Raw genomic sequence first — 19,857 nt, forward strand, 5'->3', positions numbered from 1 at the left:
CAGACGAAATGCCACCATGCATTTTGTTTGAAGTGCTATCAATTCTGCTAGCACACTGCCTTAATAATAATGGTTTCAAATTTCAGCACAAAGCCAGCAATTTTGGAGGGGGGATCGATTACATCCACCTCAGTTCTCAACAAGTACTTTCTTTATCAACATCAAAAGGATGAAAGGCAAAGCCAACTCCGGCAGGATTTGAACTCAGAATGCAAAGATGGACAAAATGTTGCTAAGCATTTTGCCAGATCGCCTCAATAACAGCAGCAGCAGCAGCAATAATAATTTTGGCACAAGGCCAGGAATTTTGTAGGGAAGAGATAAGTCGATTATAGCAACCTAAAAAGGGCGAAAAGTAAAACTGGTCTTGGTGAATTTGAACCCAGAACATAAAGAGCTGGAAGCAAACCTGTCACCAAGCATTTTGTTTACCAGCTCACCACCTTTACAACAACAACAACAGGGTGGAAGAAAAAAAAAGGAAAATGTGAATGTGATAAACTTCATGTACAAGTGTTTTATTAACATTTTAATTTTATCGTACTGTACCTGTATTAGTATGGTTTCCACTGCATACTAATTGAGAAGCAAGAGTTTAACTTTTTTTTTTTTTTTTAAGTGAGATTTCTCATTTTGAACTCAGCATACTCAACAAGAAATTTTATTCTCACATTCTGTCAATACTGTTTGTCATCATAAAAAAAAAAAAAAAATATAAATAAAATTAGTCCAGTCCAGTTTTCTGCTCAAGCCTCGACCCACTCTATATTTAATAATGTCTATGTATGCACGTTTTTTTTTTCTTTTTTCATTGTGAATTTTTTTTCTTGGAGCCTATGATGGGAAAGATGTGGTGTAGAGAGGACATTTCTCTCTCTCTCTCATTATTTTGTACTGTACAAAGGAGGAAAACGGTCTTCTTTTTACATTTCAAACTCATCCTCCACATTTTAGTTGAAAGGGTTAATTAAAAAAAAAATTTTTTTTGTAAATGTTAATAGCTATCTTAACAGTTTGAGATGAAATTAAAACCTGACCACTAAATAGCTGTTAACGTGTACCTTACAGAACAAATTAGCAAACACAATTAGCATTGTATTACAACTGTTGTTCATCAGGAAGAAAGACAGAGGGAAGAAGAGAAAACCAAAGGTGGTTGTTACCATTAGAAGACAATGCCAAGTCAGAGGTGCTTAATGTTGGGGAGAATTACTTTGTCCATTATCTACTTAAACTATGTGACCTAGCACGTCCACCCAAAAAGCAGGACTTTTTAAAAAATGGATCCTTCAAAGCTTCTTTTAGTGTTATTCGCGCCAGGGGATCATATCGTAGCATCTTCCAAATCAAATCAAACAGAAGCACGTGGTCCTCATTGTTGGGCTCCATTATGTACCGCTGGATTAAAAAAAAACGAAAAGTAGACATTATTAATGTAAGTAAATAAGCATATGGCCATACAGGCAATTTTCTGAAAATATTATTATTGAGTTTCAATATTTTGAAGAATGAAATAGAGACTACAATAAAAAGAGAAAAAAAAAGAGAAACTGTTGTCCAAACAGATTAAATTTTATATGCAATTGTAGGATATCAAAATATAAAGGGAACTTGCATTTATTTATCAAGCTTGATATTTTAAAGAATACGTTTTACTGAATAGAGTTTTTTTTTTTTTTTCCCCCCATCATTAAGAAAGAAAAGAGAAAAGAAATTAACATGAAATATATCTTCAGAGAAGTCAAGTCATGAGGTCATAACCATTAATATTGAAGAAGAGAAGAAGAGAAAAAAGGGGATAAAATCATTCAGTTCTGGATTTGATTTGATAAACATTATGGAAGAAACAAAGAAAAAGACAAAGAGAAAAAGAAAAGAAAAGAAAAAAGTGAAAATTATTTCAACTCTAAAATCTTGTACTCTTATAAAACCCATGTAAAAGGTTTTCTTTCTATTGCAATACAATTGTTCCTTCCTAAACAATAAACAAACACATCTTTTATCTTTTACTGGTTTCAGTCATTAGACTGTGGCCATGCTGGAGCACCACCTTGAAGAGTTTATAGACAAATGAATCAACCTCAGTGCTTATTTTTTTTAAAGCCTGGCACTTATTCTATCAGTCTCCTTTGCTGAACTGCTAAGTAACAGGGATGTAAACATAAAAACACCGATTGTCAAGCGGTGGAGAAAGGGCAAACACAGGCACATACACAAAGGTATATGATGGGCTTCTTTCAGTTTCCATCTACCAAATCCACCCAAAAAGCAAAACTGAGGCAGACACAGGCACAAAAACCAGTGAATTGTCTAAATGGTTCCCGAAAGTTTGAAACTGAATATATGCAGCAGCCGTGGAATCAACTGGCACTGCGGATACTTAGTACTGCTTCCAAGCACGCAGTTTCACAGTGATCCTCTGACCACTGTTTTGTTTATTTTCTTTTGTCTTACAGTTTAGTATTTATGAGATTGTATGTATTCACCATTATCTACTATGTATAATTGTAAAGCAATGGTATATTTTATTGGTAGCTAACACAGGTGTTCATATGACTGACCAAGTTGAAATTCATCTAATGTAGTTCCTGTGCATATGCCACAGAGCCATCTCCTCTTTCTTTGGGTGGTAATCAATTTAACGCCACTACCTGAGCAGCCCTTGATTCATTGCAAATATTTAGACCAAGCCATGCTTCCAGTAGCAGTTATCATCACCTTATGTCACTGGCACCCTCTAAATCTTCCTATAAGTAAATGACCAATCTCAACTCGCAGGACAATCCTTCTTCCTCTTTTCTAACATCTGTGGACTCTGATCCAAACATCACATCTAATTCACAAACCATACATCCTATTCCCCATAGACAAATCTCTCAACCTATATTCAGTCAACCTAACCTTCATACAACTCAGCACACATGTTGTCCCCATTTGAGACAGCTACTATCCTACTACACTCGTTACCTCAAAGGTGATGGAGATAACCATAAACAACCACCTTCTCTAACACCTTGAATCTTTTCCCCTCTTTAATGAATGACAGAAATTCATAAATCCAGATCTACTGGAAACATGTCACTCATCAGGGATGGACTTGATAGGAAAAGCGAGTGGATTGCCGTGATCTACTAAGCTAAACTGTACAAACTAACAGAACAAATCCCTTTTTTTTTTTTAACGCACAAACACACACTTGCAAAGGCTGGAATCAATTTTCTTTTGTTTTTTTAATTCAGTCAAATCTATGGAGTAAATTAAGTTGGTACATTGAAGCATTTACTGAAGTATTATTAATGCATTAATTCCAATGAGGAATCCAAATTTGTATGAGGATTCAGTTATCCCAGCTATGTACTTGCTATATTACACTGTTTAAATAGAAAACAATGACGTTTCGTTGACTCAATCAATCACAGTCATATAAAATTAAATTTAATTTTACTGGGGTCTTTTTTTCTTGGTTAAACTGTGCATCCAAATGCTAAAAAGAACAGTATCCAGCAGCTATAAGCTCCTTCAACTCCAAAAACAATGTTTAGTGCTGTTTTAATAAGAGTTTAAGAACAAAATGATGGGGTAAAAAGATAAAGAAAAAGTTGTTTTGAATAAAAATGAACAAAAAAAAAACACTTCTTCGAACAAAAATGAATAAGAAATGCTTTACAGGAAACCTTTGTTTTCATGAACTTTCCTCATTATTTAAAAAAGTTAGAATTCTTGAAAAACCAGAGTTTAATCAATTAAGAATAAACAGAATGTCAGGAAAAATAGTTGTGGCTAGCATCAGCAAAAATTATTTATTTCTTATATTTTACTTGCCTTAGCCATCTGACTAAGGCCATGTTGGAGCACTGCCTTGAAAAATGATAGAGCGAATTAGGTTCTACCAAGATTTAGCAACTGGTAATATAGGATATTTGAGTAATCGATACTTTTGGCAAATACATTATATATATATATATATATATATATATATATATATATATATATATATATATATATATATACAAAGAGAGAGGGAAAACGACAATTCAAATATTATTTAGTGCTTAGTGTAATAAATATATTTTAAAGTTTTCTTTTTTTTTTTTTTTTTAACTCAGGTCAAAACACTGAAACATTGAAGTTAGAAATAAATAATTTGTGCTGAAGACATCACACATTATTTATAATTCATGAAAAATATAAAATAAACCTTTTTAAACAAAAAAAAAAAAAAAAAAATCTTAAATAAATAATACAAATAATCTAATACACATAAATAAGGAAAGTTATCGCTGAACATCTCGATGTCGAGAACTTTGCTTGCTTTCCTTGGAAAACAAAACAGAAAAATTATACAATATTTATTCATAATATTTTAAATGAGAAATTCTTCTAATTTGGCATGCATATTTAGCTATGAAAATTTGCAATTGCAAGTAAAATTACAATGGCTACCTGCAAAGTACTAATGTATTCACAGCAACTAGTCTGAGATAAACTGATAAGAAATATGGCATATTGAATAAATAATGTTCCTAAACAACATAGTTGACTATTACAGTAAATGATGTTCGAAGTGATAAGAAAGTATTTATGTAATCATGGCTGAGTGGCAACAAGTTTGCTTCCCAACCACATGGTTTCAAGTTCAGTACCAATGCATAGTGCCTTGGCCAAGTGCCTTCTACTATAGCCCCAGGTCAACCAAAGCCTTGCAAAAGGATTTGGTAGATGGAGACTGTATGGGTGTCACCATCATGTAATTGGTGTCATTTCTTTCCAACCATCCATGAAAATGCATAGGTTGGTGACAGGAAAGGAATCCAACCGAAGTAAAATCTGCCTTTAGCATTCTGATTACTCTGTGAGATGTATTGCTTACATATTCACATTGTTTTGAATTAATCATGTATTATCTCATAGCTTTGAGATGTCAAGAATAACATTGTAGAGTAGATGTAAGAGGCTGGATTTCGTTATAAAACAGGTAGAACATCTGGGCTGGATATGACCAGTTTAACTGCTAAAGGTCTAACAAATTCTGTCCAGCACATATGAACATGGAAAAGTTAATGTTAAAACAATGATGACATCTGGCTAATCCTGAAGCTATTTCTTATGATGATGATCATCATCATCATCATCATCATCATCGTTTAACGTCCGCTTTCCATGCTAGCATGGGTTGGACAATTTGATTGAGGACTGGTGAAACCTGATGGCAACACCAGGCTCCAATCTAATTTGGCAGAGTTTCTACAGCTGGATGCCCTTCCTAATGCCAACCACTCAGAGAGTGTAGTGGGTGCTTTTACGTGTCACCCGCAATATCATTAAATCATTCATTTGTAAAATATTGATTACATCCTAGTCTTCATATGTCACTTTACAAAGATGGCAATTTCTATATGATTCTATTCATAATAAAATTAAAGGTAAATCTTGACATTTGTCAAGCATTTCAAACTCTCACCCACCCCCAATATAGCTTAAGATATCTAATTCTACAATACAACAGATCTCTTTATTGCCAAAATCACTTGAAATTCCATAAGGAAACTACTCTAGATGCTATTTCCTGTTTGTTTTTTGTTTTTTCTCAAAGAGGATGATTCTGTAAATGTGTAAAGTTTCCATAGGTTAAGGCAGCTGCTTTTGTAGCATAAATACTATTCCTACCACTATCAACCAATAAATAAAGACAACAGTAATAGTTGTGTGGATAAGGTGTTTACGTCGCAACCATGCAGTTCCAGGTTCAACTCCACTGCCTGTCTTCATGGGCAAGTATGTCTTTTATCATTGCCATGAGCTGGCTAACACTGCAAATGGAATTTGTTAAACAGAAACTGCTGTAAATGTGTGTGTAAAATTAATATTTGGCAGAAGTAACAGAGTGACTTAATGGCCAAGAGTTTTGTGCGTTATACACACACGTGTATACCTTTCACCAATATGTATGTGACAGCAAAATCCCAAGAAGCAGTACTTGTTAAAGTCTTTTGTGATATATGGTTCAGCAGTGAGTTAAAGGCACTCCCATGTCACTCACGCCCTCAAAAATGTGGTGAACCAGTGATTAGTTAATCTGAAAATCACTTGACTTTCAAATTGGCTATTCTATGAGAATGATTTAAAAGGAATAAGCCATATTGCTCACTGTACCTGTACATTACTTTTTACTAGTTTATGACAGCAGATGTTCTGTGTTCTCTATCAAAACAAAATTCTTGTTTTTGTACACCACCAAGCAAATAACCCAATCAAGACTTGATGCTTGAACAAGTCCTAGCCATGGTGGGGAAATCAATGAATAATGTGTGAATTTGAATTTATCCTTTTCACAGATGTAGTCTTGTGAAAGTTGTATACTTCATAATGCACCACTCAGATGATCAACAACATATTGACCATCTTAATGTTCAAGCAACTCATTGTATTTCAGCAATGCAAGGCAATTATGAAAGCGAAACACAAGAGACAACAATGACAGTAAAATTACATTGAAACTGATTATAGAAAACATCACACAGTTTATATATAAAGTTGGTATGTGGAAAATAGTCTTGGTCACCCTGAGAGAATTATTGGTGCCAAAGTTTTAAAGAAAGCACAAAATCATTAACAGTGAGATTATGATTTCTATTCTTGCGAGCATCAACCATTTGCTAGAACTTATATTTTGAGACTTCTCATTTAAAAATTATTGAATGTCACAGCTCAATACAGACTTTAGGTGGATTGGTTGCCAACAAAATTGTAATAAGAATCAAAATCACAATCTTCCAACTGTTGATAATGTACAAGAAAATATTTTTACAGACTAAGTTTAGAATAAGAACATTTTAGGTTGATTAGCATAACTTTCGTCAAATTAATAAAAAAAAATTATTTTCGACTGTGTGTGTGCGTATGTAAATATTAAACTGGAATTATGCTTTTAATTCAGTTTGCAACAACTGACTGTAATACAATGGATGGAATAGTTTAATAGTTTTGACTCCATTTTACCATATTAATTTGAATACCTGTGCGAATAGAGATACTTCAATATTAAGAAAGAGAAATCTAAATGAGTATCTTTAAGTGTGTGATAATTAGGTGAACTACATGTGTATCTAGTCTGGTGTAGAAATGAGTGAAAGCAAAGCGTGTGGATGTATGCAAAGATGAAAGAAGAAAAAAATGGTTGGGTGGAATTAAGTAATGCACTGTTACAAGCTCCTAAGTCATAACTTCAAATTCAGGTTGTTCCCAAGTGCTTCTAAGTAAGGAACTTTCTTTGCTCCATCCACCTTATTGTCATTAAGAGATACCTGATTTTCTGGGTTAGAGTCAAAATGGCTGATCCTCCGTTAATGAAAGGTCAAGCAACTGACCATCAGATCAATATGAGGGGGTTAAAGGCGTCACAGTTTGTTGACAGTTATCTATTTACAAACTGTTATTATGTCTATGACACTCAACTCCAGCCAGTCCAAGCCACTGAGCTGTATGTAGACACCATGAAGAGATACATCTCACTGCTGTAAGCAGTAAGAAGTCTGTACCCTCAAATACTCTGCCAATAGTTCCAAACTCAAACCTCAGGCAATCTCCTGGGGCCAATAGTTCTAATCATTTATTGATACACGAATTTGATTAAAAGTTAAGATATCCAATGTAAAACTGAAGTAAATATTATTATTATTATTATTATTATCTGTATTCTGAATTGTTACAGTAATAAAAGAAAGACAATAAATATAGTAGCAACACAAACAACTTGAAATGACAACCTACACCCCACCCCTCCAACAGATTATTTTTCACTGTTAGTAGAGATAATTAGAGGTAATAGTGATACTAGTGGAAGAGATAGCTGCTGTCATTACCATGAAATGTGAAGTGAAGTGAATACAAGTGGTGGGTTGGGTGAAAATGGGAGAATAACATGCTCAAGTTTAAAGTCCCATGCAACTATTAATGTTGGAGATGATCACCTGGCAAGTAGCTGTAGCTGACATCAGATTTGCCTGGACCCTCACTCTTTGTTTTCACACAGTCACGGTCACCATGGTTTTCAGATGATAACTCACTGCCCTGGTAACTTTTGCGCCGGTCCAGCATCCTTGGTTCCTTCGGCACGGATGGCTTGTGCTCTAGATGTGGTTGCTCTTTTAATAAGGGTTTGAAGAAAGGGTGAGCAAGTGTTTCCGCAAGAGTTATCCTGTAATGAGGCTCATACTCAAGCATCTTTTCAATGAGATCAAAGAGCTGAAGATGTTGGATCCCTTTGTCTCTTAAATAGTGCTGTAAGGAAGAAAGAGGGAGGCACACGTCACATAGAGGGGATTGGTAAAAGGTTATTGTATCTAAACTTGGTGATGTTGCCCATTCTGCAAAGCTGTAATAGGTCAGTTTACATCAATCATTAAAAACATCCAAGCTATTTTAAATTAGTGTGACACTACCAAAATGATGAAAGCAGGCTGTTAATAAAATTTCCCTGAAATAGCAATTGGTGTAAATAGCTTTGACAGTATTCTTTAAACACTGAGATGATATGTTAAAATTTATACATCTTAAAAGATTTCTATTTTATTTAGAAATAAATATAAAATGGTTTTCTACAAAAATCAAGACTGACAAGAACTAAGGTGTAAAAAAAAAAAATTTTTACAAAAAAAAATAATAATAATAATAATACTAATTTTACAAAGAAAAAAATAAAAGTTGAGCAGAAGTTAGCTAACTCTAAAAAACATATCACAATAAAAAATATTCTGTGAAAATCTGCTCTTTCTAATAATAGTTTTCTCAAATATTACCTTTAACTGTAATAAGAATAAATTTCTAATAAACATGTAAATTTTTAATATTCTAGATGAAAAAGAACATTATTTCCACCCATCCAATTTATTTATTCTTTATCTAATAGAGAAATAGCTAACATAACTAAAACTTTTGGGAGCATGTTTGCTTTCCTTGGCCGTAGCAACAGTTATCCAGGTATGATATTTTTAGAACCACTTAGAAAAGCTGCAAGATGTAATAATATCTACACACATGGTTTTGGAATTACTGATTCCTAGAGCTAGCTACTAAATACACTTGGTTACATTTGTTTTCAAGGTGTACTAAACTAATATGGAAGGAGGGAAGGTGTAAATAAGCAAATAGTATTATTTCAGTCATCAATATTTTACTATTCATGCGCACAATCACATTAGTACCTGAATATTAGTAACTTGGAATATCATTTCATCTCAACTAATACCACAACAATCAGTTTTCTTTTTTCACTTTTTATATACCTTCATCACATTGGTACAAATATGAAAACTTCAAAGGACGGACATAGCAAATGAAATATTAGTCTAGGCAAGGTTTTGTTTTCCAAGCAACATATCCACATAGTTTACAATATTTTCCCATGAAAAATGAAGGGGACATTAAAGATAGACACTGCTAATAAGCATACAAAAAGGACACACATGCTCACTTCAAAAATGGGTTTAAATGGTTTTATGGTATGTATGTCAGTATATATAAATTGACTAGTAATAATGGCTCTACATCTTTGCTTCTTGCATTAACTACCATAATGAAACAGAAGTGTATCTACAGAATAAGTTCATCATTCTTTTTTTATTATTATTATGAACAATGCATCTCAAATGTTACTCTGATATAATCCTTGACAGAAACACAAATGATACTTTCTCCCAAGAAAGACTCAAATGAAATTTCTACAAGAAAGGTTTAAAAAAAACAACAACAAAATAATCATGAACAGGATGGATGGATGGATGGATGGATATATATATATATATATATATATATATATATATATATATATATATATAGGGAAAAGAACCAAGGTTCAATTTTGGATTTTGTCCCTAATATTATTATATATATATATATATATATATATATATATATATATATATATATATATATATATATATATATATATTTATTTATGTGTTTCAGCCAAGTGGCTGCGGTCATGCTGGTGCACCACCGTGGGTGCACTATATATATATAGTTAAATATAATATAGACACAAAAGAATATGATACTAGTAAAGGAATGTTTCTCTAACTGAAAATATGAAAACATATATGGAGGAGGGGGAGTTCAAACATGACCTGATCCTAAGGAGGTCGATAAGTTCTTCTGGTATAAAGATTTTGATATTGCTAAAACATATTACATCTATATATGTGATGTAATAAGCAAACCTGGGGACAACAAAGATTCAACAGTGAGATAAAAATAAAAGAGAACAATGCATGTGGATAGACTGGGGAATGTAAATTGAGAAGTTTAGCATGAAAGAAGAGAAGGGAATTTACCCTTTGCAGAAAGAACGCCAACAATTTTTGCATTCAAATTTTTGAAATAAACATTTTTTCTAGAGAAAACTTTAGACATCTTAACTCTAGGATCAGTTAACAGAAAGACATTATTCAAATGAACCATACAATATATATATATATATATATATATATATATATTGAGCAGGGTGAACAACAAATTTGAGAATGAAAGGAATTACTTATCAAAAACATGCTAATTTGGTTGCATACTGCAAACAGAAAATTAAACTTCAGAATTTTCAGATTCAATTAAATAAAATCATGTTCTCTTAAATTTTTCAACTGAATCAGTAAAGGCTATGATAAAAAGGGCAGTGACAGAACGATATGGATGGTCACCAGAAAGAATGGAGATGTTCAAAGATTAACATAGTCTTGGTGACCTGAAATATACAGGCTACCATTACAATAATAAATTAAGCCATATTATTTAAATAAGAATCGACATCACAAATATACGTATGACTAGTTTAATAATGCTAAATGGCAATGTATGGCTCAATATAACAGGTAAATTGACATAAAACCTACAAGTACAGAAATATTGACTACAGTATTACAATCATAATTGCAATCTATATTAGTATCAAAATAATCTTCACACTAATTTGAAATGAAAATATTTAACTATCATGAGTATAGCTGTTTCTAATAACTTTATAAGGATTCTAATGTTATATCCTTCTAAATATCGACACCCAAGAAAAATGGACATTTAGATAAAGAAGTACAAAATGAATACAAATGGACAAGAGAGCCTGTATGTTTGGCGAGTTAAACAAGAGCTTTCAGGTACGTAAATTCTAACTATTTAGAAGAAGGGAAGAAAAAGAAAAAAAACAGACTAGAGAGAAGGTACCCCATGAAAAATAGTGTTTGATTCATCTTTTGCTTATTACATCATTTGTTCCATCAGTCATATAGGATTTATAAGTTGCACAAAACACATAATCTTTACATTTTAAGTATTCTAATCAAAGGAAAAATTTCTTTTAATCATGAAATATTCTAAATTGTCTTCCTGTGGGGCAATTAATATTTTTAAAAAAAGACAAATGGATGCAAAGAAAAAGTTTTATGAATCTGTAAATGGGCTCTGTATAATGAATTTTAAATGGAATGTCAAAAATATAAGTGACGAGACGAGTCATGCTATTTGACAGTAAAAACATTTATCCTCACATAAAAGACGATTTTTGTTAAATAAATGATTTACTGTTATTGTTTGCCATACACAAGTTCAGAAGTTGTCAATGTTGCAAAAAATATAAGGTATTCTGTTTAATTATATATTAACTCGAAACAAAGTTTAAGCCGCTAGCTTGTGAAAAGTAAAAGCAGTAGCCATGCGAAAATGGCAAATTATTAATCATTTGAAAATAAAAATAGCTTCTAAATATGCAAAACAATGGAACAAAATTCATTTAAAAAGACAATTGGGTGATTACATACAATGAAGTTATTTAAAAACACGTTATAACATAAAACAGTAAAAATACATGTATATAAAAGAGACAAAAAAAAAACAAGAGAAAGGTCTAAAAAATAAAATCACACAAAAATTTTTAATTTGATTTCTGTGCAAGAAGAAAATAATGTAAAAAAAATTTTTCATTTAGCCCCCATGCTTTTTGAAATAAACAGAAACATGCCAAAGAAAAAATTTATTGTGGAAAAATGTGTAATAAAAGTCAATTTTGTTTTTTGTCTTTTTTTTAAATTTTAGACCTAATTTAATAAGCAATTTTCATCCAATAATCTAATTTTTCCTCCTGTTTAAAATCTTGAATTTTCTGGGAGCAGGAGATGTTAGACAAAAAAAAACTAGTTTTTCAGAAACGAGTCCAACATTCGGAGGGGCCTGAATCTATTGGTTTTTAACTTGTTGGATCTGGAGGAAGGAACAAGGCACACGAGTTCCTAGAATAGTGGAATTGATGCCAACACCTGTGAGAAACATAATCAAGCTGCAAGTTCCAGAGGGTTAACTTTAAGGGGACAGAAAGGACAGAGCACAGCAAGGATGATGGGAAAAGGAGAGGTGAGTGAGATGGGAGTGCCTGAGTGAGGCAGAGAGGCGACAGTACACATGTGGGCCAGAGGCTAGAGTGAATAACTTTATGCCAATCAATCAGGTGGCTCTTTCCTGAATGTAGTCTGGGAAGGATGTTTATAATGTTAAGACAATTTGAAATACAGGAGTAAGCCTTACCTCCAAAATAAACAATACAAGAGAAATTGTTGGGGGAAAGCAGATTTGTTATACTAGTAATTAATGGGTTAATGAGGTGTGGGGGATATTAGGATGGAATTAAAAGTTCTAAGTTGAAATAAGCCTCCTTTGTAAGCAATGAAAACCTTGTCACAGTCAATTAAGATCAACCAAAAACATGAAGTTGAAACAGAAGGGTTTAAGTTCCAGATACTAACTCAAGGTGAATATAGTGAAAATTAGAGCATAAGTAACGAGTAGAATGTTACAAACGTTAATTAGAAAAACATTCAGATTCATTATTAAAAACTGAAAGGGGCTCAATATTATGTATGCAAATATATTCAATGGATATAGAATAGCTTGATTAATGCTACAAACAATTTTAAAATCTACCTCTTGCATTAGTACAACCAACAGTCCAATTGGTTAAGGACCAAAGATTGTCTGAATAGGCCTTGAGAAATACTAGTATGTCTTAGGGGCAGAGTAAATAATAGCTCAATGTCTGTTGCAGTAAGCGGATAGTAGTTTTATTGATAACAAAACCTGTTAGATACTGGAGTAATTTCAAATCAACAAAGACAACTTTTTCTTACAATATAAAAAGGGAGGAACAACCTATAATTCATTGGATATGAACACAAACTAGAACCAAAATGAAAGTGGATTGAGGAAGTAACTACATCCAAGAGGATTAGTTGTTGCAATAAAGACAAGGATATGATGTGTATAGATTATGCATGCTAAGAAAAGAAAAATAAAACAGGGCAAAAAAAAAAATCGAGAAGTATGCTAATATGCATATCCTCCCAGCCCACAGAAGTATGGAAAAATGCATATTAAGTTGCTGTTATTGCTGCTGGCAGAGCTAAAAGACATGAGATAATTAAAAAGTAGAATTACTAGTCTAATTGTATTGATACAAGTGTTACATATGTTATTAACATTAGAGCTAAAAACAATAGAAGTATTGATTGTGCAACAAGCTCTAGTGTTTTGCTCATTATATGCACTTGCACAAACACATTCTGCGGCTGTACATGTACATACATATATATATATATATATATATATATATATATATATATATATATATATATATATATATAATTGATCGCTAAATCCACAAGCTTTTTTTTATTCTCTCTCTGTTTCTTTCCTCTTATTCCTTTCTGTTGAAAAGCATAGGCTCAAAGCGTAAAAGACTTTCTCACTTTCCCAAGCGCCAAACTAATACACCTGCTTGTTGTTCATACACCTATCTTTGTCTTTTGTTTTTCCATAAATTTCAACTATATATATATATATATATATATATATATATATATACATACACATAAGTGTGTGTGTGTGAGTGTGTGTATTCTGTTTACATATTAAGTTGTTGCCTTCATTCCTAACATAAACACAAATCCTAGTGAGGTTTATAAATGACCCATGTTACTTGACTGATACCATTTTATCAGTCCCAGAAGACTCGGCAGGCTTTGTAAAGAATCATAACAATATACCACAAGGCATTTGTCTTAAACTCATCTAATTTCTGCCAATCCACTATCTGGAACAATCGAATGTTAAAAGGAGATTTGTAAATTACAAATCCACTATGTTTACAAAAATTGTAAAATATTAACTTTGATTCCCCTCCTCCTCCTCCTCCCATAGGTTAAACACATTTTGAAAAGGAATCAGCTAAATAACTTGTTACTCACCTTAAGTGGTTTGCAATTTTCCCGAATATACCGCCCAGATGAGTTTTTTTCATCCCAGTCCAGTTTCCCATGGTAGAAATACTTGCTTTTTCTTTGGAGATAAATATGGGGAGTGTGGGGTTAGGGATTAGAAAAACAAACAAACAAACAAAGCCGTATGAGCTAATGAGAATAGCCATGCAGCATGCTACCCAAGTCAAACTACATTCAGTTCAATGGAAACAACTAATAAAAGGTAAGTTATATTAGTATTGAAACAAATTATGAATGCTGGCAGCAAAAAGAAAAGTGGTAAACTAATCAACTAAAGAGACAAAAATTTATGGGGTGGGAACTTGGGTTGTTACCAAGAGCTTGTACTAAATATGCTGGGAGATTAATAAATAACAAATTAGAAGTTTGGTCAGAAGAATAAAAATACAAACAGAACTTGCAGGCAGATTCAAGGATCCACAAAACACATGCATTGCCCCACTGGCAACTACTACCAAATTTAAATGGCTAACTGAAGAAACAATTGAAAGGAAATTTGAACAAGCAAGTAAACAACATTAGTCCCCAGTGAAAAGATTTTAAGTGCTGAGCTTAAATAAAAAAATTGTGAATTAAGATTATTGAAAGAGTACATGGAAAACTATCTAGTCAGGAATGGATTAAAATAGAGTTAAACCAAAATATAACTATTCTAGAAATATCAGTGTCACCTCCCAAAGAAGGCTTACAAGATAAGATTTTTACTTCTTCAGATATAACCTTAGAAAATTTTGGAAAAGATCACCTTGAGAAAATAATTTGTATATTTTAGGACATTTTTTTTATTAAGTTGACACATAAATAAATGAAACTTGGCAATTTTGTTTATCCCCCAAAAAACGAAGCTTGTTTTCAACGAAGAGATTTTACATTAGAAAGAGTTTAAGTTTAGAAATGTATTTATTACCTACAAGACAACACACCAAAAGTGTTGTGAACAAATTAGTTGTTACCTGCTGGCACATTGCCCAAACATCATACACTTCAGTGGTTTCTTACAGTTGGAAAATAGTAAGTCATGCACTATAGTGCACTTATGGTAGTAGTTACAGAGAAGGCTGAGCATGTACTTACATAAAGTGGTTTACAGTTCTCCCTTACATATCTCCCAGCAGAAGTAGTCGAGTCCCAATCAAGGCGACCATGCCAGAAGTAATTTGTTCTTAAAACAATAGGAACAAAATGACAAGTGAATTTTATTATAATTAAAGTTTACTTCAGGGTTATTATAATTTGAAAATAAATCATCATTTATGAATTTTCTTTAAACTTGTGTTTCAAAATCAACAATGTCTTTGACTCATGTAATATTTACTCAATGTAAATTGCACAAGATGCCACAGAATCATTTTAAATCTACTAAATATTACAACAGGAATACAAAATACATTCCATGTAAATTGTCTTTTCTTTTCTTTTTTTTTTTTGTTAATTGCACTTTGAAGAAACAAATAAACTGGTGCTTTTACACAAAAATAATTTGTATTTATTTGTTCAGCCAAAGTTCCACTGACAGCCTCTTGTCACTCTCACAGACAGTGAACCAATGATTATCCCACTGGAAAACTGTAACCAACAATGCTACAGTTCATAAAATGCAATTTAAAGTTTAAAAGATCGGTTATAACAGGACTTTGTTATAAAAACAAAAAATTTGCTTGAAGTTGTTTGATATGCAAGTAATTACATTTTATCATATTTGAGCCATGACACTACCTTATAAACTAATTTATGAAATCATTTTATCATATTGTCAATACAACTTTTATTGACATCTTGTGTACATTTCAACATTTCTGCATTCTTTTAATAAGCAGGTAATTACATTGCTATATTCTATCCCTACATTATTAATTGTATCTAACCCTATTGAATTATATAAGAAATTAATACCCTAAAAAAATCTAGCATGCTTTTATCTCCTAGCATTTATGCACTGATGTAGCATATATATATATATATATATATATACACTTTAACAATAATTTACAATATTAATATTCTAAAGTTGGACTGATTCCAAGAGTTCACTGAACTACTTTTAGAAATAAATACCTATGTATTTCTGCTGCACATCAAACATAAATATCAATTACAGGAAAATTTCTTTATGAAATTTGGACTAATTAAATTAGGGAGAAAGATAATAAAAAGAAACACCAATATGAAATGTCATGATACACTTTTGAAAATATAATTGCTTAACAATTAAAGTAATATATGTTGTAATAAATGTTAATGATTCATTATGCAACACCCCACCCCACCCAATATTACTGTCAAATTTAAAGTTAGAAAAAATATATTTATAAAATAATCACAGTTTATCAATTAAAATATTATTTCACCTATTTAAGTTAGATTTTTGTTCTATAACCATCCTTTCTAATGTCCAATATTATTAACTTTAAGTCAATAAGCTTACCGAGATCTTTTTGCCATCCGATATGGTATACTGCCCAGTATCCGTTCCATCATTGCCAAATGCTCCTTATTGTCATGTGTCTAACCCAAAACAAAAAAGTAAATGTCAAAGCAGCCAATACAAGGTTAATTGTGTGTTCACACTAAATATATTTAAGACAAAATACAAAGATTAACAAGTATAATATATATTTTAAAAAAATAACATTTTGCTAAGAAGTAGAATTAAAAAACAAAAATACATGTCAGCATGTCTATGTATAATTTCAAGAAAATATACAAAACTAAATCAATAATGTTGCCTATTCTATTGACTATAGAACAACAGTAATAGTCATAATGGTTTGCAAGAATTACAGTAAAATCAAATTCAGGATAAAATTCATATAGAGGCTGAAAAGAATACTCGCAAAATAGCAAATAGCAAGTAAGTGTAACTTTGACAGGCAAAAAGTTTAATTAATAAACATCATACTATTATATAATTTAATAAACATTAAAAAAATAAGCATTAAAGCAATTTACCTGAAATAATGTGTATCCTGTGTATAGCTCAAACATGATACAACCTATACTCCACACATCACAGGGTTGAGACCAACCTAATTCTAAAATTACAAAGAGAAAAATATCAGTTATGCAGAAAATTATTGCAGAGACACAGAGATATCATCTTTTTTTAATGTCTGCCTTCCATGTTGGCATACATATAAATACAAAGAAGTATTGATAGATAAATACAAATCATTGCAAGAAAAAAAATTCTTAATGTAAGGGCTGATTAAATCTAGCTTTACTTCTTATTTAAGATCAAGGTCAGTCTTTGTATGAGACAAAGTCAGCAAAGAAAATTTCATTGAAAGGTTTCAACCAAGATTTATGGAATTTAAAACTAACATCATTTAATGTTCGTATTCCATGCTGGCATGGGTTGGGTGGTTTGACAGAACTTGCTCCAGTGACTGCTTTGGCATGGTTTCTACAGCTACTATGACGTCCTAGCTCATCAGGCTACATTTGTTCTCAAAACCTCAAGTATACATATAGTTGATGTTCACTTCCAGTTATTGTAGCAACTTAACCCAGGTGAAGAATCTAAGTTGGTACACAGATCTCTCTCTCTCTTCAGCCAGGTAACCTTGTACTTCTTCAACAGCAAGAAACCTGTTTCTGTGTCTCTGTCTCACTATAGCCTTTCATCATCCGACACAAGATCACTTCCTCTTGAAAGTGTTTTTTTTTTTTTTTGTCTTGCAAGTACTTGGTGACCCTATCAGTGCAGGTGCTACTTAAAAGCACCCAGTCCACACTGTAAAGTGGTTGGTGTTTGGAAGGGCATCCAGCTGTAAAAACCTTGCCAAAACTGACCTTAACTGTACTTGTGCCACGTAAAAAGCACTAAGTCCACTCTGCTGAGTGGATGGTGTTAGGAAGGACAACCAGCTGTAAAATTCCTGCCAAAACAGTCACAGAAGTCCGGTGCAGGCTTCTGCCTGGCCGGCTCTTGTGAAATCATCCCACCCATGCTAGCATGGAACACGAACATTAAACAACGATGATGATGATGATGATGATGAATCACCAAAGCTGCAATACTTAAAACCAGGTAAATCTATCTGTTGAGAGCTAAGTGTATTGATCTCAGAAACAAGACTTACAGTTGCACTGAACTCGTCAGCAAGTTGTCCCATTTATGCTCACAAAAAAAGGTAAATGATTCATAACAACTTTAATGCTCAAGTATCATTAGAATCATTACATCAGCATCTGGTGAATCCAGAATGTGGGCTCCAGCAGGGCAACATTTTCAATAGGGAACCAACCACATTCCAAAGTGAATGTGTATTGCTTTTACCAAACTAACTAAGTTTTATTCCAAAAGTTTCAAATCTAAACCCATTCAAATTAAAGTAATTTCACTACTTCAACTGTAATATGGAACTTCTACTGGAGAAACCACAACACTCCAGAAAGTACAATTAAAATAACAAGCAATAAAGACTAACACTTCATATAAGTGGGTGGTGGTGATAAAACATTTTTATATTTTCAAAATGTCCAAGACCCATTTTCCAAACTTTCACCATTTAATTCTTTTTAAGTTCTAAGTTTCTGAATGGATGGATAGAGTATCAATGATGAATCAGTCATGTACTGGCAATTGAATTGTGTCTGAAGTTGAGTTCATTTATCAAGCTCATCATTTTCGATCGATACTTCTCCAGCTGTTACAAATTAATTCCTTTTGTATCGTCTGAGAAACTATCTATAAAACTGCAATAAATGTAAACAAGGCTAGCAATTCCCAAGTAAAAGAAAACCATAATACACTTACCCAAAATAACTTCAGGAGCTCTATAATGCCTCGTTGATACAATAGTGCTGTGGTGTTCATGATCAAATGTTGCAGATCCAAAGTCTATTAATCTTATATCTGTATTTTTTACTCTCCGCATATCTCGCCTCTAGAAAATGTAAAATACGAAACAAAGATGAAAAACATATTTCATGAGAAAATAATTACAATCAAGCACATGCTCTCAATTATGTACAGATTGATTATTATTATTATTATTATTATTATTATTATTATATAGATGCAGATAAAAACAATATTACCTTTTTAGCATTATATGATACTTCAAAATCGGAGTTAACGAAAAGTATGTTTTCTGGTTTCAAGTCTGTATGCGTGAGCTGGTTCTCATGGAGGACTAAAAAAGAGGGGAAAAGGCTATTTACTGTTTTGTACAAACACACAGAGATTATAACTTTATAATCAAAATAAACTAACCATTTAATAATTCTAACCATTTTAGTTTGAACGAATTAAATATTTGCTTACTGAAATAAAGAAAAGACCCATATGGGAAAATTTTATTGTTAAATTATAATCTAAGAATGAAAACTAATTCAATTGGTAAGATGTAAAATAAATGTATTCATCAAAGTAAAACTCCAGGAATAAGTCTACGTTAATCAAACCTTTCTCATCAATCTGTCCTTTCTGCCACCACTACAACCGCTAGTACCCTACAGAGACACCTGGGTGCATATCCCACCCCCACCATTTCTCATCCAACTAACCTTATCTTCCCAGAACAGCAACCCTTCCTAC

General features: G+C 32.3%; 1 protein-coding gene across 46 annotated transcripts in view; it reads right to left on the minus strand.

Annotated features, from left to right (window-relative positions):
* Positions 1 to 492: 492 nt before the first annotated feature.
* Positions 493 to 19,857, minus strand: part of LOC106877139 (dual specificity protein kinase CLK2) — a 107,237-nt gene continuing 87,872 nt past the window's right edge. For 13 of the 46 annotated variants that reach the window (XM_089350343.1, XM_089350341.1, XM_089350334.1 and 10 more), the window contains 7 exons: positions 19,359 to 19,453; positions 19,075 to 19,204; positions 17,265 to 17,347; positions 16,741 to 16,820; positions 14,283 to 14,373; positions 7,971 to 8,280; positions 493 to 1,398 (listed from right to left, as the gene is read on the minus strand). In XM_089350343.1, the coding sequence (XP_089206469.1) occupies positions 1,373 to 1,398; positions 7,971 to 8,280; positions 14,283 to 14,373; positions 16,741 to 16,820; positions 17,265 to 17,347; positions 19,075 to 19,204; positions 19,359 to 19,453 (815 nt within the window). In that variant the 3' untranslated portion in view covers positions 493 to 1,372. Of the gene's footprint in view, positions 1,399 to 7,970; positions 8,281 to 14,282; positions 14,374 to 15,389; positions 15,478 to 16,740; positions 16,821 to 17,264; positions 17,348 to 19,074; positions 19,205 to 19,358; positions 19,454 to 19,857 lie in introns of those variants that run through there. The other 33 variants (XM_089350344.1, XM_089350342.1, XM_089350331.1 and 30 more) reach the window with 7 other exon arrangements.

The sequence above is a fragment of the Octopus bimaculoides genome, chromosome 4 (genome assembly GCF_046866305.1).
Source record: "Octopus bimaculoides isolate indiv1 chromosome 4, ASM4686630v1, whole genome shotgun sequence".
Lineage (NCBI taxonomy): Eukaryota > Metazoa > Mollusca > Cephalopoda > Octopoda > Octopodidae > Octopus > Octopus bimaculoides.